At 49.0% G+C, this 19,188-nt stretch overlaps 1 protein-coding gene across 3 annotated transcripts in view; it reads left to right on the forward strand.

The window, feature by feature from the left end:
- Positions 1 to 19,188, forward strand: part of LRRK1 (leucine rich repeat kinase 1) — a 148,918-nt gene that overhangs the window by 73,169 nt on the left and 56,561 nt on the right. For all 3 annotated transcript variants that reach the window (XR_006203399.1, XM_042941183.1, XM_042941184.1), the window contains exons 7-14: positions 6,503 to 6,729; positions 7,955 to 8,082; positions 8,196 to 8,359; positions 9,184 to 9,321; positions 11,889 to 12,001; positions 13,089 to 13,165; positions 18,267 to 18,396; positions 19,066 to 19,178. Coding sequence is in view for 2 of the 3 variants with exons in the window: in XM_042941183.1 (XP_042797117.1) it covers positions 6,503 to 6,729; positions 7,955 to 8,082; positions 8,196 to 8,359; positions 9,184 to 9,321; positions 11,889 to 12,001; positions 13,089 to 13,165; positions 18,267 to 18,396; positions 19,066 to 19,178 (1,090 nt within the window). In the remaining variant the exon portion in view is untranslated. The remainder of the gene's footprint in view (positions 1 to 6,502; positions 6,730 to 7,954; positions 8,083 to 8,195; positions 8,360 to 9,183; positions 9,322 to 11,888; positions 12,002 to 13,088; positions 13,166 to 18,266; positions 18,397 to 19,065; positions 19,179 to 19,188) is intronic.

Consider the following 19,188-nt stretch of genomic DNA (forward strand, 5'->3'; position numbering starts at 1 on the left):
GGGCTCGTGATTGAGGACAAACAGGAACACGTATCTGTCTGTTTGCTCTGGAGTGGGGGTGCCTTAACCACAGTGCTGGTGAATTGGGGGGGGGGGGGGTCTCCGCATCCAGCTGTCTTTGATTTTGCGATTCCGCGTGCATGGATTTCATTATGCAATCGCTGGCTTCTGTCCCCCAGAACCTTGTTTATTGTGATCCTTCCCGGACTAAACACAAGTAAGTAATGAAGGCTTCGGGGCTTACCCGGCTCCGTTTCCATGTGACGTGTACTATTATCTTCTTAACTCTGCGTGGGTTAGACTCCTTTCACTGTTCCGTAAACGCTTGGGCACCCTACAGTGTTTGTGCGCCCAAATAACTTTTGTAAATGAAAGTTTTCACACCAACCCAAGACCAGGTAGAAGTCTCACACATTTATTTGCAGCTCCCAAGCCCAGAAATCTTTTCACAAGGATGTTTATAGTCTTTTTTTTTTTTAATATATGAAATTTATTGTCAAATTGGTTTCCATACAACACCCAGTGCTCATCCCAAAAGGTGCCCTCCTCAATACCAGGATGTTTATATTCTGAGTGTGTTTTCCTGTTTTCAGACTTCTGCTTTTTCTGACTTCTCTGGGAGCTTGACTTTAACAAATTTCAACCCTGCAGAAGCTCTGGCGGGTGTAAGACCCAGAAAGAGCTAAATATTAGGAACTGGCAGCATCTGCTTCCCCCTCTTCCTCGTGTCTGGGGAATTCAATGGCACACAGCCACTCACTTGTTACTGATGATTTTCTTCTGCTAGAACAGTGCCCCCAAAAAGAAGCACGTGTGGTTTCCCTACAAGTGTTCTTTCGTGGCTGTGTGGTCAGCATCACCTGCTCATAGTCCATGAAGATCAAGAAACCCATGAGTTAGGGGCGCCTGGGTGGCTCAGTTGGTTGAGCGTCCGACTTCAGCTCAGGTCATAATCTCATGGTTCGTGAGTTCGAGCCCCTCATCAGGCTCTGTGCTGATAGCTCAGAGCCTGGAGACTGCTTCAGATTCTGTGTCCCCCTCTCTCTCTCTCTGCCTTTCCCCTGCTCATGCTCTGTCTCTGTCTCTCAAAAGTGAATAAACATTAAAAAAAAGAAAAAAAGAAACCCATGAGTTAGGGCGACCAGATGCATATTTAACACACACACACACACACACACACACACACACACACACACACACTTCTGTCCTTTAAACCATAATCTCCCTGCGCCTTGGTTCCACTTGGTAAGCCATTTCTCTCATCTGCCCCAGTGCTCACAGAATGGCTTACACATCACAGTACTCAAGCAAACGTGGCTAAATGTACAAACGCAAGTGAAGCAAGGTGGTGTCCCTGTCACGTAACTGGAGGCGATGCAGACCCTGGTTGGGGATGAGGAAGGCAGTCCTTGCACTGAAGCTTGCACAAGTAGGATGTAGACAGGAGCTAAGAGGACTGTGAATTCCAGGGGAGAGAAACCGGAGCGGGGTGCAGAGCCAGGAGGAGGTTTCTTGCCCCCTTCATCGTAGTGGCAGAGCAGAGTGTGAAGGCAGAGGCCGGCCAGCCAGGCCTGCAGAAACTTGGTCCTTGAGTGACCTCATGACACCCACCATCAACAGAAGGCCAGTTTTCAGGAAGAAGCTTTTACAAAAAATGTCAGCGCCCACAATGTGTTTGCCACATGTCCAAGTGTTACCAAACAACGCACGTTCCGGGGGGACTATCAGCAGCCCCAGCAGCCCTTTGGCAGATGGGACAGTCAGTTACTGACAACAAGGCCACACTCCCTTAGTCCCCACAGCCTACCTAGGAATTTCAGTGTTGGGTCCACTTTCTGAGCCATGTGGTTCATTCATGAACAGGCTGTTGCTGTGCTTTAATTGGCGCTTTATCCTTGGCCTTGAATCCTCTGCTCTTGGGAGCATGCCCATCCCCAGCTTCTTCTACCTACAACAAATTATTAACTCCACAAACCTTCTGCCAACAGGAGCGCAAAGGGCAAGCAGAGGGCAGGTAGGAGACAGGGAGGTGTAAAGCTGGAAAGAGGCTGGGGAGACTGGCAATGTGGGGCTGCCCAGGGAAGGAGCTCGGATGTCCTGCTGCATTCAGGCAGGGGGTGTGGGGAGCCTGAAAAGTTCTGAGCAGACCTTGACATCTTAGGATGATCGATGTGGTTAGAGGTGTGAATATGGATTGGACTGCGGTTCTCGGTGGTTTGATTCTTGTCAGTGCACAAACATTTATTTAGTGTCTGCTACATGCTAGGCATGCTGCTGACCTTCAGACACTGTCAGTCAAGGCTCTGCAGGGAGGTGCACGTGGACCAGGCTCTGGACAGGCCACACCTGCTGGGGCATAGGAGATAGTTTGAGTTAGCACAGTACAAAATCAGCAGGCAAGTTCATATAAAGGGAGTTGAGCCAGACCAAGCCCAAGATGGTATTCACATCCACCGCGACTTGCCCAAGACCCCCACCTGGAGGGGCTCAGACACAGGGCTCAGAGTCTCCTGAGGTCAAGTCCCTGCTCTTCATGCACTTACAAGCTGCAGCTCTGGACTCCCAGAACGTGCAGGAGATGCCGGAGGGAGATTGCCATTGTGAGGAAAGAACACCTAAGCTCATCCACCAAGGATGTCTAATGCATTTGTAGCATAAGTGGTTCGTGTCACAGTAATACTCTGATGCATTTCTCATTTTCATTTACTTTTGATGGTCTTATAGTTTTATGTATGAGACTTTCCATAGACACCTAAGATTTATTGTTAAAAATCAAACCCAGGGGCGCCTGGGTGGCTCGGTTGGTTAAGCATCCGACTTCGGCTCAGGTCATGATCTCACGGTCCATGGGTTCGAGCCCCGCGTCGGGCTCTGTGCTGACAGCTCAGAGCCTGGAACCTGCTTCGGATCCTGTGTCTCCCTCTCTCTGTGACCCTCCCCCGTTCATGCTCTGTCTCTCTCTGTCTCAAAAATAAATAAACGTTAAAAAAAAAAATTTTTTTTAATCAAACCCAAATCAGCCTCCTCATCAGCTTACATTTGGCTGCCGTTTCCATTCAAGTCCAATCCGCTTGATATTGATTGACCAGAATGGCCACACAGGGTGAGTGGAGAGTCAGATTGCAATCTGAGCCCTCTTGGCTTTGTGTCCAGCTGTCTGGGCCTGGGACCTGTGTGTGTCTCCAAGAACCCAGGAAGAGGAGGCAGCCAGGCCCCTGGAGGGCCTTCTTTGACTTGACATTGCAAAACCTGACACAGTGACCTTCCTGCCAGCCTGCTCCTAGGTTGGCTGTCTTCCTTATCCCAAGGCTCCCGGTAGGAGAACACTGTCCTTCAAAGCACACGAGCCAGACAGAATCCTGGGTCCAGAAGTGACTTAGACATCATCAGGTCCAAACCGCTTATTTAACAGATGAAAGCCAATAATAGCCAGATGAAGGGTGATACAATTAGGAATTATGGAAAGATTAGGGAGAAGTGCATGTGGCTGGATTTGAAATGAAGGCATCAGGAGGGACTCCTGTGTAACACAGAGCTGTGTTGGATCAGTGGGCTGAGAAGCAGTGACACCCCAGTAGCAGTGGGTACACCTAACACCAGATCTTGGTTTCTAAATACCATTTTCTGCTAAAGGGAATCGGGGCTGATTCCAGGGCTGGGGGTTGGAAAGCACCAGAAGAGACTGGAGCACCTTATCTTGCCAGGAAGTAAGGAAGTGCCCAAAACATGTAGGGACATGTCAGAGGAACACAGGAGCCCCGTTGATGGGACTCCCACTGGCCAAACTGGGGATGATCTGAGCAGCAAAAGAAATAATGATAATAGTAATGGCAATACTTTGAGTAAAAAAAGAATCCATGAGTCCATAGTGATACTTAAAAGGAGAGGGAGACACCCTTCTGCACAGAAGAATGCCAAGTAACAAGTGTAGAAGGAATGATCATTTTAGAAAAATCACTGTTTTGCAACCATCAGTGTACTAACTGAGTCAGGCCAGGGTCAACAGTGGATGCTGAAATCAGTGGATGAAATGATGTAGGAACACAAGATACTCACTAGTCTCAGAGTATCACCCCACAGCTTGCTCATTAGTCACAAAGAGCAAAATGTACCTTTATAAAGGAGGGATCTGACAGACACAACCTTCAACAAGAGGTCAGGCCTGGCATCACCAACAGGGGAATAACCTGACATCAGTTGCCCTCGCATGAGATCCAATTGGTAGGACTCATCATTGTCTGAGATTTTTGCCAAAAATGCTTCACTTGAATCTCAACATTGGGAAACAATTGAGTCGATTCAGATTGTGGGGTATTCTATGAGACAACTGGAATGACTTGAAAAATTGCAATGCCAATGTTGGAAAAGACATAAAAAGCCATGAGGATTCTTCTAGCTTAAAGAAGAGTAAAGGGACATGACCAATAAATTCAGTGTGTGATTCTTGATGGGATCCTGGATCAGGACATAAAATAATTATAAAAGACATGTCTGGGACGGCTGGGACTATTTGAATGTGGACTGTAGATTTGATAATATCGTATCGATTTCATTCCTTGAAAATGATAAATAATGGAGGTCACCTCGAAAAATATTCTTGTTCTTTAGAGATACATGCTGAAGTATTTAGGGGTTAAGTGTCCTGGTGGCGCTAATTTACTTGGAAATGATTCCACAAAAAATGAAAAGTGTCTGTGGAGAGAAAGGAGAGAAAGCAAAATGTGGCAACAGAGTAACAGTGGTATCTAGGTGCAGGGCATTTTAGGGGTGCTCACTGTGTCCAAGTTCAGCTTTTCTGCAGTTCTGAACTTTTTCAAAATAAAAAATTGTGGGGGGAACAGTAATGACAGTAGAAACAGCAATAGAATGACTTGTCTTTTTTTAAAAATCAGCTGAAATTAAAACTCCATTCTTTTGTCCTGAAATCCAGTATGCCATCACCTGTCTCTCTTCATCCACGTGAATGGAGAGAGAAATAAGACAGAGACACAGTCCTTCATCCCCTGGTTCAAAGACCAGAGCTTTGAGAGGGCGTGATAGACCGACCCTTTCCAATCCTGGCAGCTCAGCTAAGGAGATAAAGACGACACACTATCACCATCTAGTGGCCACATAAGCAGTCTGCTGCTGCCAATTTTGAAAGCAAACTTTACCCCAAGTTATTACTGGTCTTTCCCGCCATGGGCTTGGTGAATACATTTTCCCATCTGCCAAGCCCTGGTTTTTGTTCCTCTAATTTTCTCATACGCCTTTCCAGCTGCTTTGGAGAAACAAGCCCAGAAGCTGATTTCCTCCTCCCGCCCCCCACCGAAACCTAACTGAGCCCCAAATTCTTTGATAATCCAGAAGAAAGAGAAAAGCCCTGTTCGTGTGTACTTAACCAGATCTCTTTTTACCAGATCTCTTTTTACCACCACACACCAGCAAGCTTCTGGCCTTTCTGACTCTGCCTTGTGGAAATAAACAAAAACTAACCCGATGAGGAAAGCAAAGGCGATTTATTCAGAGCTTGCTGTAGGAAGGGAGTCAACTACGTTCGCTTGTGTTTTGGCAGAAGAGTGAGAAAGCTTCATAGTGGGGAAAAGGGAAAGCCTTGGGTGTTTCCCAACTGGAGGCTCTCAATGGGAAAGCTGGAGGCAGCTAAATAGAAGCGGGGCTGGGGGGGGGGGGGTGTTCTACATGTTTGGTTGGGGGAGCATTTTGGCTTTCTCTGGTTGGTTTAAGTTGGACATAGGGCCAAAGACTAGTGAAACTGTCCATTATGAGTCAAGCCCTGGCGATTTGAGTTCAACTGTTCCAGAAGCTATTGTGTAGCTTCCTGGATTGATGTTAGCCATGGAGGCTTGGCTTCCTATGAGTCTGGCTTAGAACAGGCTGGCTTCCTGGGCTGGTTACTACAGATAAGGGGGTTAGTTTTCTGGGCAGGTTGCTGCTTGTGTGTCAAAGTTCCATTTTTTACATATGGCCTGGCCATTGTGTATTCAGTCTCTTTGTCTCTCTCTCTTTCTCTCTCTCTCTCTCTCTCTCTCTCTCTCTCTCTCTCTCTCTGCAAGCCCATCCACAAAGCACCCAACATGGGGCCCTCCATGTTGCCGGCAGCAGCATCTCTAATCACAGGGAAGAGGCCCCTGGAGGGAGGTCAGAAGACCTTCAGCCTTCTGCTCCAGTCTGGGGAGGTTCCTCTAAGTGTGGGTGGCCTCCCCCCTGCACACAGCAGGTGCCATTCCTGCTGATTCCTGCCCTGTGAGAGGTAACGCTTGCTCCCTCTAGAGGCCGGAGAGTGAGGTGGAGTCTTGCAGAGATGACCTGTGAGACACAGGTGCAGATGGGAACAGGTATGTCCCCAATGCCAGCTACAAGTCAGCCAAGATCCTGACGTCCAGGGACTCCAGCCGAGATGAACAGACAGACTCACACATGAATAAACCATTGCTTTATCCCAAGCCTATGTTAGCCGTGGGCTCACCATCCGTGGGTGCTTTTCTCCTTTCTCCACATCCAGGCGCTGCGTGTGAAATGGTCCCATCTCAAGTTGCCCTGGGTGGATCTAGACTGGCTCATAGACATCTCCTGCCAGATCACAGAGCTGGACCTTTCTGCCAATTGCCTGTCTTCCCTCCCCTCCGTCATCCCCTGGGGACTCATCAACCTCCGGAAGCTGAACCTCTCCAACAACCACCTGGGGGAGCTGCCTGGCGTGCAGTCATCGGATGAAATCATCTGTTCCAGGTGGGCACTCGGCCCACTCAGGCCTCCCAGAGTGGGGATGGGGACCTCCGCACCCAGCCGCCACCACTGCCCTCCTCCTACACGTACTCCCTAAGTGTCCTTTGTGGTTTTGAAAACAAACTCTCAGGAATGGGAGAGAAGTTCTGCCTGCCCTTATACAAGCTCTGAGGAATAAGGCCTCCCCGCTTTTTGGGGTGAACGCAGAGAAGTCTAGAGGGGCGGTTTGTCCGGCACACATTTATACTCCCACTGGTGGCCATGCAGACCTGCCTGCCTGAGACATCCAGTCTTGGTCTCACACACAGGAATCAGAGGATGCTGAAATACTCCTGGTTGGTGCAAAGCTTTTATTCCACCTCCCAGAGAAAGTTAAGTGAGAAAGGCATCATAGAAAGAATTAACAGCGGGTGGATAGTGTGGGCAACTCCTGGTCTCCTTTTGCGGGGGGGAGGGAGAGCGTGGGAACAGGCCTGCACCTTCCCCCTGCAGCACATGGATGTACTGATGATGCCTACCTGCAAAGCCCCATCTTCCGAAGGACTGGAGCCTTAGAGCTAAGGCTCTAAGCAAAGTTAAGGGAGAATGTTGCAAAGAGCATAGGGTCAGACATAACCCATGAGGAAGAAGGTTGCACACAAACATTTAATTTTTTAATGTTTATTTATTTTTGAGAGAGAGGGAGAGACAGAGCGTGAATGGGGTGGGGGGGGAGCAGAGAGATAGGGAGACAGAATCCGAAGCAGGCTCCAGGCTCTGAGCCATCAGCACAGAGCCCAATGCGGGGCTCGAACTCACAAGCCGTGAGATCATGACCTGAGCTGAAGTTGGACGCTTAACTGACTGAGCCACCCAGGTGCCCCAACTGCACACAAACATTTAAAGGTCAAGTGCCATCTGAGCGGGGGTCCCTAACCAGGTTCCAGATGCCTGAAAGCACCGCCCTGTGGCCTTCCAGGAACTTTCAGGACACCAGCTTCTTTTGCTATCATATATTGAGAAAGGTTTGCAACCCTATGAGTCAGTGAGACCAGGGCCCACAAAAGAGACAGTTGATTTTCTTTGTCTACACAGTTAATGCAATGAATACCAACCCTACTCTGCATTTTCAACCCACACTCTTTAGCTTGGTCCGAGGGGAAAAGAGAAAGACGTGTGCAGAGACACGGAACCTTGATGCTTTACCTCTTTGTTCTGATGCCTTGCCTTCCTTCTTCTCCAACCACAGGCTCCTGGAAATTGACATTTCCAGCAATAAATTGCCCCATCTCCCACCAGGATTCTTGCACCTCTTAAAACTTCAAAAATTGACAGCTTCAAAAAACTACTTGGAAAAGTTGTTTGAAGAAGAAAGTGGTATGTTGGATCATCAGTAACCTGACTTACTTTGTTGTGGTGTACTTCTTGATAGGACCTTTTTTGTTTGTTTGTTTGTTTACTGATGCATTTATTTATTTATTTTCCCCTAGCCACTAACTGGATCGGTTTGCGGAAGCTGCAGGAACTCGACATCTCTAACAATAAATTGACGGAACTCCCTGCCCTTTTTCTTCATTCTTTCAAGTCACTCAGTTATCTGAATGTCTCCAGAAATAACCTGAAGGTGTTTCCAGATGCCTGGGCCTGCCCTTTGGTTAGTATTGTGCCAGAAGCTGGTCATTACCCAGGGCTCTCTCAGTGCGCTCACTTGCGCCCCCTGGGTGGCCACACTGGGTAGTAGCACTGCCGTCCCCCTCTTACCCTGGGAAGAGTGTCCCTCAAGAGCATCCAGCCCCTGAGTGTCTCAGGCAGGTAACTCACGTGAGAGCCAGCACCTGGCTCCGGGCTTGAGGTTCACGTCATGACGCCCATAGAACTTTCCACAGTCACAGCTCATATGTCCGGTGTAGGAAGACTTCTGCCCCAGAATGGGGGCACAGTTCCTTTCAGATAGCTGTGAAATCAGAATAAAGAAGCAGAAATCATCTGCCTCCACAGCACTGCCAATTAAATGGTGGTTTTGCTTCTTGGGAAGTTTGCTTGTTAAAACAGATGGAATACCATAAAGAATATTTATGTTTTATTGCCATTGGTTTTGAACCAAGAAATTCTCTGTCACTAGCATTAACATTCTGGTGGAAACATATGTGTGTGGGAAACTGTTCCTCTCTGGAGCATGGTCCTGAATGATGCCATTATTTCCAAGGACAATGGGCCAGATGTTCTGGAATGAAGGGAAAGGACTATGAGCCACCTTTGTCTCCCTCAGGAAACCATTCCCGTCCCTTTCTTGGGGCAAAAGGACAGGAAAACGGGACAATAACAGTTTGTAGCGTCTTGACTCCGTTGCACTTATGACAGAAGCTTATTGTAGCATTCTGATTTTTAATATCAGGTTTGGAAACAGTCTTTCTCCTAGGCCCTCCGGCACTTGACAAGCTAACTAATGTCTCATTCTCTTTCTTGTCGAACTCTTAGAAATGTTGTAGAGCATCCAAAAATGCCCTGGAATCTCTACCAGACAAAATGGCTGTCTTTTGGAAAAACCACCTCAGGGATGCGGATTTCTCAGAAAACGCTCTCAAAGAAGTCCCCCTGGGGCTTTTCCAGCTCGATGTGAGTCGAACAGGCCCTCTATTTCTCATTTTCAGCCTTTGTGAGGAAATTGCTCTACATTGCAGTGCAATTCACATGCTTCTCCTGAGCTTCTGAGACCAAAAACAAAAAATGTTGAGCTGTCAAAAATGTGCATGTTTATGAGCAAAGATTGGGAGGAAGTGAGCCAAATGAAAACAGCTATGTGAAGGGGAAGGGGGAGCGTGGGGTTTTATCCACCAGGACTCTGCAGGGTTGAAACTTGTAAGCACAGCCCAGCAGCCCTCTGTCTGACCTGCTCTGGCTCTGTCCTTCCCGCCCCCGCCCCTGGGGCCCACTGAGGCCCGTGTGCAGACCAGAGGGAGCACTGTAGGCGGGGCCTTATTGCCCCCCCACCCCCCACCCCTGTCTCCCTCCCCAGCTGGAATTCCTGAGGGTTAGAAGCTTCTTTGGATGTGAATTCAGGAAAGTGCCTTTTGCCACAGTCCCGAGTCCCCCCGCCCCACCCAACCCACCAACACGGGCTGCTTTCTTATCTTGGGGTATATGCAGACCTGTTCCCCCCACTCGAATGGGAGCCCCTAAAGGCCTAGAGCATAGATCATATTCATCCCTTGGCTCTGGGTCCTGCCCCAGATTGGGGCTGACGAGTGTTGCCGGAAGGCATCAGGGCAGCCCCAGGCAGAGGGCACAGGCCTCGGCCCTCAGTCCTGCCGCACCGGCTACCTGGGTCCCCACAGGTTCTCCTGCAGGGAAAAGTGAAGCTTCCCCCCATGTTCAGGGACCCCAAAAGGGCCAGGAGGGCACCTTGCATCTGTGTGTTCTCAGGGAGGATGGGCATCGAGTCTCAAGCCCCAAGGTGTGCATGTTTCAATGGGGACAGAAGTCACTGCTACCCCCAGGGGGACCCCGGGCCATACGCTCAGTCCACCGCCCCAGCTCCGCCCTTGGGGAGATCGCCTGTATCAGCCCCCAGCTCTGGGTCCATTTCTTCCCACCATCAGCTTGCCGACTCGGTTTTCTGGTTCCTAGTGGGGCCAGAAGCCACAAATCAGGAGGGAAAGAACTCTGTTTGGGACCTTACTGTTCGGCCCCGGGGGAATTCATGTTTGCTTGCGGTCTTCCCCTCCCAGTGGGGGTACTGGGAGGCCCTGCACAACTTTCGGTGACAAGCTGGTTGTGATGGCGGGGGTGGCGTGGACCCCCTTTGACAAGGGAAGAGACAAGTGCATGAAGTAAGGAGTTCAAAGCAGGCAGCCTGTTCACACTGCTAAGCCACCACGTAGAGGACAGGATAGTCGGTGTCCCCAGTGGTGGCATCAAGAAAGGTCACAATATGGGGTGCCTGGGTGGCTCAGTCAGTTAAGTGTCTGACTTTGGCTCAGGTCATGGTCTGGCAGTTCATGAGTTCAAGCCCCAAATCGGGCTCTGTGCTGACAGCCCAGAGTCTGGAGCCTGCTTTGGATTCTGTGACTCCCTCTCTCTCTGCCCCTCCCCCGCTTGTACTTTCTCTCTCTCTCTCTCTCTCTCAATCTCTCTCAAAAGTAAACACTAAAAAATACTTTAAAACATAAAAACCTAAAAAAAAAAAAGGTCACAATCTGCCCCCTGTACTTCCAAGTAAAACACGTCACAAGTCCAAGGGTAGAGTTGGTGCCCCTCTGTGACTGGTGGGTGGACAGAGGGCCGAGGGCCGAGTAGTCACCAGGGGGCACCACAGGCACACGGGTGGTGCCAGGCACCTGGCCAGCAGAGGGCACCCAGCTGGGGCAGATGACCCTCTGTGTCCCTGCCACCCTGCCCCTGCCAGGGGCATCACCTGAGGAGGTCACGGGAGGCAGGGGGACCCAGCACTGTGCAGCAGCCCCCTCCCCTGGGGTGTGATGCCTCGGCCTCCAGGACCCTCAGCATCGGCTGCTGTTCCCAGGACGGGCCGTAAGTAACTGTTACTCTTAAGAAGGCCCAGCGCTGAGAAGCACTTGGACTCCTTTCAGCCTGAAATGAACTGCCTCCCATTGATCTGGAGGGAAGGATAGTGTATAAACTGTCCCGTTTGCTGTATTTGATACAATTTCATGAGTTCTTTTTTTTTTTTTTTTTGTGGGGCTCCATCCCACAACCATGAGATCATGATCTGTGCCAAAATCAAGAGTCGGACACTCAGGGCGCCTAAGCGTCTGACTCTTGACTTCAGCGCAGGTCATGATCTCACGGTTCGTGAGTTTGAGCTTGGCATTGAGCCCTGTGCGGGCAGCCCTGAGCCTTCTTGGGATTCTCTCTCTCTGTTTTCCTGTCTCTCTGCCCCTCCCTCACTCTCTCTCTCTCAAAATAAATAAATAAAGTTAAAATATTAAAAAAGAGTCGGACGCTGGACTGAGCCACCCAGGTGCCCCAATATAATTCCGAGTTCTAAGAGACTATGAAGCCCCACACTATTGGAATCTTTGCTAAAGTGAATCCGTTACAATCATTTGTGCATTTTGTCAGGCACATGACCTTTCTCTTCAGTTTCTGCTCCCTTTGGTGTTTGATGGTACCTTTGACTCTCTCTCTCTCTCTCTCTCTCTCTCTGTCTCTCTCCTTCCCAGGCCCTCATGTTCCTGAGGTTACAGGGGAACCAGCTCATGGTGCTGCCACCTCAAGATAAGTGGACCTGTAGACAACTTAAAACCCTGGATCTCTCCAGAAACCAATTTGGCAAGTAAGCATGGGGTCTCCTTACCCTGGCGAGCTCGAAAATGTGCGTGTAACCACAGTCAAGCCGACCCTTGGCTTGGTGCCTTCCTTGGTGTGTTAGGGCCGCCATAACAAAGTACCTCAGTCTGGGGGGCTCAAACAACAGACTTTTATTTCCTCATGGCTCTGGAGGCTGGGAGTCTGAGATTAGGGTGCCAGCAAGGTTGCTTTCTCCTGTGGCCTCTCCCCTTGGCCTGAATATAACTACCTTTTCCCTGTGTCTCGCATGGTCTCCCTGTGTCCTAATCTCCACTTTCTTAGAAGGACATCAGTCAGACTGGATCAGAGTCCATTTGTATGACCTCATTGTAACTCGTGCACCTCTTTAAAGACCCCTCCTCCAAATACAGTCACATTCTGAGGTCCTGGGGGTTAGGACTTCAAAACATAATTTGGAAGAAAGAGGCACAACTCACCCAAAACAGTGTCCTGCCATCTCTAAGTTTTAAAGGCTCCAGGAGACTCTTCTCATGTCCACCTAACCTGTCATTCTGTTCCAAAATTTTGGCCAATCACTAGCCAAAATGAGCATCCAATGAATAAAAATCACTCCCAAAGCCTTCTAATAAAACAGGAAAATCTGAGGATGAGCACAGCTGGTCCTTGGGGCCCTGGAGACCAGACTCCCAATTTCATTTGCTGAAGTCCACTTCTTAGCAGAATTTACCCCACAAAGAGAGCCCCCCACTCCTGTGAGAATGTGTAATATGGAAGAGCCACTGGAAAAGGCCTTCCTGCCAGGCACAGAAACGCTCACATCTGCCTCAAATGGAGAAGCTCAAGAAAGGAAATCATCATTGATCATGCCAGTGTTTGATCACCTCCTTTAGAGGTTTTTTTCCCCCAAAGACTTGTGAACATCACTAGTGCAATTAGCGGTCAAGGGCTATGGGTGCTTACATAGGCAGCTGCAGGGGAGCCCAAACATCCTGCTGATCGACTTTTCTCCCTTATCTCTGCATGGCTTGGCGTTGTATAATCACAGCAAAATAGTAATGTCTTTGCCATGCTTTCCTCAAAATCTGACCTTTTTTTGGTTTTGGCCCCGGCAGAAATGAAGACGGACTTAAAACAAAGCGTATTTCCTTTTTCACCACCAGAGGGCGCCAGCGTTCTGGGACGGAGACAGGTGTGTAAGGCGGTGCGGGCAGGAGACAGCTGGGCGGGTGTTCCCTGCTCCACCACCGGGGGTCGCCCTTGCATGGGGCTTTTCTCTCCCCCTTTGGCCTGCAAGTATCCTGAAGTCCCCTCTCCTGCTTGCGGTCCAATGAGACTGGTAGCTGCTGTGTGGGTGGGTCTGCCATGAGCGAGCACCGCCCTAGATATGGTGCACGTGTTAGAGCCTTTCTTGAAAGCCCACAGCATGAGGTATGGATTGGGGTTCCCCATTTTGCAGGTGAGGAAACTGAGGCTTCCACCGTCTTACATTCAGCTCAAACTTCCATAACAAAGCATCACAGACTGGGCGGCTTAGACAATGGAAATTTATGTTCTTACGGTTCTGGAGGCTGGCAGTCTGAGATCAGGGTGCCAGCACAGTCGGCTCCTTGTGAGAGCCTTCTTGCTGTGTTCTCACAAAGACCGACTGACAGACCGAGCCCGCCGGTGTCTCTTCTTGTGAGGGTACTAATCCCATCGTGGGACCCTACCTTCATGACCTCATCTAAACCTAATTACCTCCCAAAGGCTCCAACTCCAAGTATCATCACTCTGGGTGTTAGGGCTTCAACATATGAAGGGAGGAAGACAGTTCAGTCTGTAGCACCTGGCTGATATGCCCAGGTCACACGGCTGCTTGGTGACAACCAGCTTTCAGCCCAGCACTGTGGCACTCCAGCCCCGAGGTTGGGAAGGGCAGCACTGTGAAGTCCTTACTGCCACACCGTTGCATCCACGGGAAGTCCACGTGGGCACACAGTCACCCCACCCCCACCCCCGCATGCTATCCTGGCCAGCCTGACACTCTGTGGGGGGCTTAGGGTCTTCCCCCAAATTCATCAGAAACAGAACTTTTCTTAGAGTATTTTTACTGGTCTTAAAACCAGGCCAGTTCAGCAGACAATATTCCAGGAAAACAAATTTTTCTGGTTTCATTTTGTCTTCTGTGAGGTATGGGGGCAGGTGTGAACCTGTCCCTGGAGCTATTCAGCTGGCCCTTTTCTTTTTAACCTGAAAACTAAGACTTCTAAACCCAGCAGGGGTCACAGAAATATCCCTCAGGATGCTGTCCCGTAGAACTGGAACCAATATTTAGGTCATTTGAAATGTAACATAATGTTCTTCTTTGGCTCGATTTATGTTGGCAAGTGCTCTTTCAGTACAGATGGTGTAAGATGGGGACGAGAAATGCCAGAGGCTAAGACATATTGCAGGCATGACCCAAATGGTCTGTTCACCTGTTATGCCTTTTGATGAACTGATATGTTCAGTATATATATGGATATATGCGTATATAGCAGTCACGTATGAGTGTGTGTGTTTACATATGATTGAAAAAGTAACATGTCAGCAGTGGAACAGACCTAAGTAAATATAGGAATTCAGTATATGACAAAGGTGGAATTTCAATTTGGTAGGGAAAAAATGTTTTATTGTTTTAATAAATACTGTGGTGTAACTGCCTGTCCAGTTGGAAGGGGAAAAATCACAAGGCTGGGGTCCCTTCCTTATATCAACTACAAAAATTTCCATGTGGATTTCAGATTTACATATAAAAGAAAAAGAAAACAAGAAGCATTTAAGAGAATATATGTATAATCTGGGAGTGGAGAAGACCTTTAAAAACTAGGCGGAAAACCCAGAAGTCTTTAGAAAAGGACCAAAATCTTGGGCTTTGTAGAAATATGAAAGCTTTGTTCAGTAAAAGGCATCATAAACCAAGTCAAAATGCAAACAGACAAGAAATGTTTGCAACACAAATTGTTGCAACATAAACTGGCTTAAGTCCTAATATACAAAGACTGCTTACAAATTGTTTTTGCTTGTAAAGACAAACCAATAGGACAAAAAAAAAAAAAAAAACAGGGGAGGGCAATGGATATAAACAGTTTGCAGAAAAGGAAGTCCAAATGGCCCCTGTAACAAATGATGAGGCCTCGAACCAACTACTGGGGACACACAATTAGGAATTTCATAACCGGTCCTTTTTTAAAAAAAATTTTTAACATTTTATTCATTTTTGAAAGACAGAGTGCAAGTGGGGGAGGGGCCGAGAGAGAGAGAGAGAGAGAGAGAGAGAGAGACAGAATCTGAAGCAGGCTCCAGGCTCCAAGCCGTCAGCACAGAGCCTGACGCGGGGCTTGAACTCACAAACCATGAGATCATGACCTGAGCGGAAGTCAGACGCTCAATCGACTGAGCCACTCAGGCGCCCCTCATAACCGGTCCTTTTTAAAATGAAGGGCCTTGGGGCGGCTGGGTGGCTCAGTCGGTTAAGCATCCGACTTCGGCTCAGGTCATGATCTCGCGGTCCGTGAGTTCAAGCCCCGCATCAGGCTCTGTGCTGACAGCTCAGAGCCTGGAGCCTGCTTCACATTCTGCGTCTCCCTCTCTCTCTGACCCTCCCCCATTCATGCTGTCTCTCCCTGTCTCAAAAATAAATAAACGTTAAAAAAAAAAATTAAAAAAAAATAAAATAAAATGAAGGGCCTTGGGACTTTGGAAATTGAGTCCAGACATAAGGATTTCACTTGGAAGGAAAGAGAAACACACCCTTTCTTCTCGTCGATGCCCAAACGGGATGATAACACACGAGAAGTGTAGTGGAGGTGGATCTCAGTCATGTTTCCATTGCTGCAGGTTGAGCCTCGTACTTCATGAGTGGATTAGAAAGGTGTCTCCGGTTTAGAAATGTAGGCCTCGCAGACGGAGGTGGGCCCAACGCTGAGCGGGACCAGACACTCCCTCATGAGGCTACCAGAGCGCAAGGCCAAAGGCACGCATGAGCAGCGTAACTGGAGCGTGCACCGTTCTGGAAAATGACCTTGCTGGTGGCCCCTCAGGAGCCTGTCTGGGGAGCGAAGTGAGGGGGACCACACGGCTTGGCAGTTTCCCTGGCAGAGGTGGGCCGAGGCATCAGCACACGACAAAGTCCGCTTGAGTTCCTAACTTTCGCCTCGTGAGTTGAGGCCCACACCTGGGATTGCAAATTCTCCCTCGGTGGGGCGATTCTCTCAGGGCTGTTGATCCTTGGGTGAGGAATTATCTGTAAAAGATAACTTATTTGCAGAAGGAGAGTAGAATTCCGAGGAGATTTATGTACGTTCAAGTAGTCATGTTTGTGTGGCGGCCTTGTCCAAAAATAATTTGGACAGCCGTTTTTACGGTAAAATTCAGACCAGCAGAGTCATAAATTACTTATGAATAAATAATTACAGTTCATAAATACCTCGAGCTGTGCTCGCGCAGCCCCGTTTCCATAGTTTCTGCACCGGGCCGAGAACTCTGTGACAGGTGCTGTCTCTGTTTGCAGTGGTAATTGCTTGTTCCCTCCGTCCGTTACTTAGAGAGGCTTCATAAACACCAAGGTCAAACTGGAAAATCGAGACGCGCAGAGGCCAGGTGTTGAGAACGTTCTCAGGGTAGAAAGGGAGCCTTTCTTATTGTGCGTGTGTTTTCAGTGTGTGTTGCGGCAGGTTGAAGTTGATCATTCTTTTTCACTGGGGGGAAAAAAAGAAAGTCCTTTTGAGCATCTTCCTATGTCCAAATCCATTTTTTTTAGAAAGCGTGTTACACCTTTGTTTCTAAAGGAGCCCCTTCACTGAGTCCCCTCCCTGTGGCTGCTAGCTGGATCGGTTTTCCGGGCGCTGCTTTCAGTATTCTGTTATCGTCTCTCCCGGAACATTCTCTGATGCCAGGTTACCCCCATTAGCATTGATACCTCGGCTACATGTGTGGAGGAGAGCCAGAGGACAGGGAGGAAGTTGTGATCAAGGACAGCGGAAAGTCGCTCGGCCCAACAAAAGAATCCCAGCTTCTCTATCTCGCTTGGCTGGCAGAGGGCCGGAGAAGAGGGCTTTGGGCCAGTCTTTTATCTTGAGTTCTCAGAGCTGGAGCTGAAAGGGACCCTTGGGGGCCTGCAGTCCTGCCCCCCTCTGTGCCTGACCAGGGAGGATAAGGCACTTCAGAGATTCTGCTAGAAACCTAAGCCTCTCATCCCCATCAGAGTGCAAGCACAAGCTCCCTGCCACGGTCTTTCTCCGCCCCCACCCTCCGGCGCCCCTGGAAAGAGCACAGGTGACATGAGTTTAATGGGAATCTCCTAATTAGCCTAATTAATGAAATCACTGAAATACTAGAGAGCTGGCTACTTTTTCAGAGAATGCCATCTTAGGAAGCCTAAAAACTGAGCCCATCGTATTATTTTCTAGTTGCCTGGCTCTTTCTTAACTGGAGAGGTAATTCATGTCCGCAGTAAACAGAATTTTTGAACAGTGCTGAAGGTATGGAATGAATATCCAGCCTCCTAGTCATCCCCTTCCCCAGAGACAACCACGGAATTTGCTGTGTCTCTGGTAACAGATATGTTTGTGTCTAACATACTTGTAGAACACGTACGTGCATACGTGCCTGTGTGTATCCACATGCCTATAGCAGCACGTAAAATGCACGCACATGGGTGGTGTGTGTGCATACGCCTATAATATCATATAGCACACTTATATACCTGTGTGCCTGTGTAGTGTGCACATAAACAGCATCAGATAGCATATCCATGTGCATATACCGCACATACATGTAACACATTCATGTAAATGCATGAGTGTGTGTTTGCTCACATGCCTGCACACGTTTTGGTGGGTCACAAGTTAAGCCTTCTAGATGCCTGATGCCACCTCCTTGCTTTTCAGTTCACCAATAGCTCGTGAGTATCACTTCATACCCGCACGTGTAGACCTGCCCCATGCTTTGTAATAGTTGAATACTATCCTATTATTCATTAGCTACCCCCCTTTGGGGCAGACATGTAAGCCATCTTTTGTCTTTGCTGTTACAAACAGTGTGCCATCGAGTGTCCTGTCTTTGCATCTTTGCCACACGGACAAGGGCATCTGTAGGACCATTCCCTCGAATTAGAATCCCTGGGGCAGTCAGATGGGCATCTCATTCAGATTGCCTTGCCCAAAATACCCTCCAGAGGATGCAGCATTTTGTATGGCCACCTGGCCTCCAGGCTGTGACGGTCCAGAATTATCTGCAAATATCCAGTCTGCTTTGCCATTTCTTTGCAGCCGGTGTGCTGGAATTTCCGGCCTTCCTAAGTGAGTCTTTGGAGGTCCTTTGTCTGAACGACAATCATCTGGATGCAGTCCCTCCCTCGGTTTGCCTACTGAAGAACTTATCAGAACTCTACTTGGGAAAGTGAGTACCCAGCCAGAGCAGCCACACTGGCCCTTCTGGCCCGGGGAGGCAGAGTGTCCTGTAACCCATCTGAGGACACAGACACGGGGAAAGAGAAGCCATCTATGTACCAGGAAGCAGCAGGCGGACTTTGAGAACGGGGCTTAGTCAAAGAATCGGGGTGGGGGATGAGGGTGGGGGGAAGGCTGGCAAGTGACGCCATGATGCATCATTTGCTACTTGACTCAGTCATAATGAAAGGAGTGCTCCTTCATCCTTCCATTTACTGGATACCTACTGCCAGGCACTGCTGGGGGGGTTCAGACAGTGTGCAAAACAATGAAAATATGAAAAAAAAAGTTCAGGTTATGTTGCCTTTTTGAGAAGAGATACTAGTAATCTTTATGGATCATCGTAATACATAGAAGAGAGGCGGACGTTGGGGGTGGAAATCCAGTTCTAAGCCACAGGGCTTTGCAGAAGACAGGGCTCCCATTTGTACTGCTGGCTTCCCAGGGAGAAAGGCTTTGGAATTACTATATAAATGGGAGGCGAGAAAGCAGGGGCCCATGATGTCAGGCTTGGGGTGCGGGCCCCAGAGGCTGACAGGCTGCTGTGTGTGTGTGTGCACATGTGTGTGTTCTCCCACGGTGTGTGTGTGTGTGTGTGTGTGTGTGTGTGTGCCCTCAGCAATCCTGGCCTCCGAGAACTCCCTCCTGAGCTGGGGCAGCTGGGCAACCTTTGGCAGTTGGACATTGAAGACCTGAACATCAGCAACGTGCCCACGGAGATCAGAAAGGAAGGTAGGGCTTC

The sequence above is a fragment of the Panthera leo genome, chromosome B3, assembly GCF_018350215.1.
Source record: "Panthera leo isolate Ple1 chromosome B3, P.leo_Ple1_pat1.1, whole genome shotgun sequence".
NCBI lineage: Eukaryota > Metazoa > Chordata > Mammalia > Carnivora > Felidae > Panthera > Panthera leo.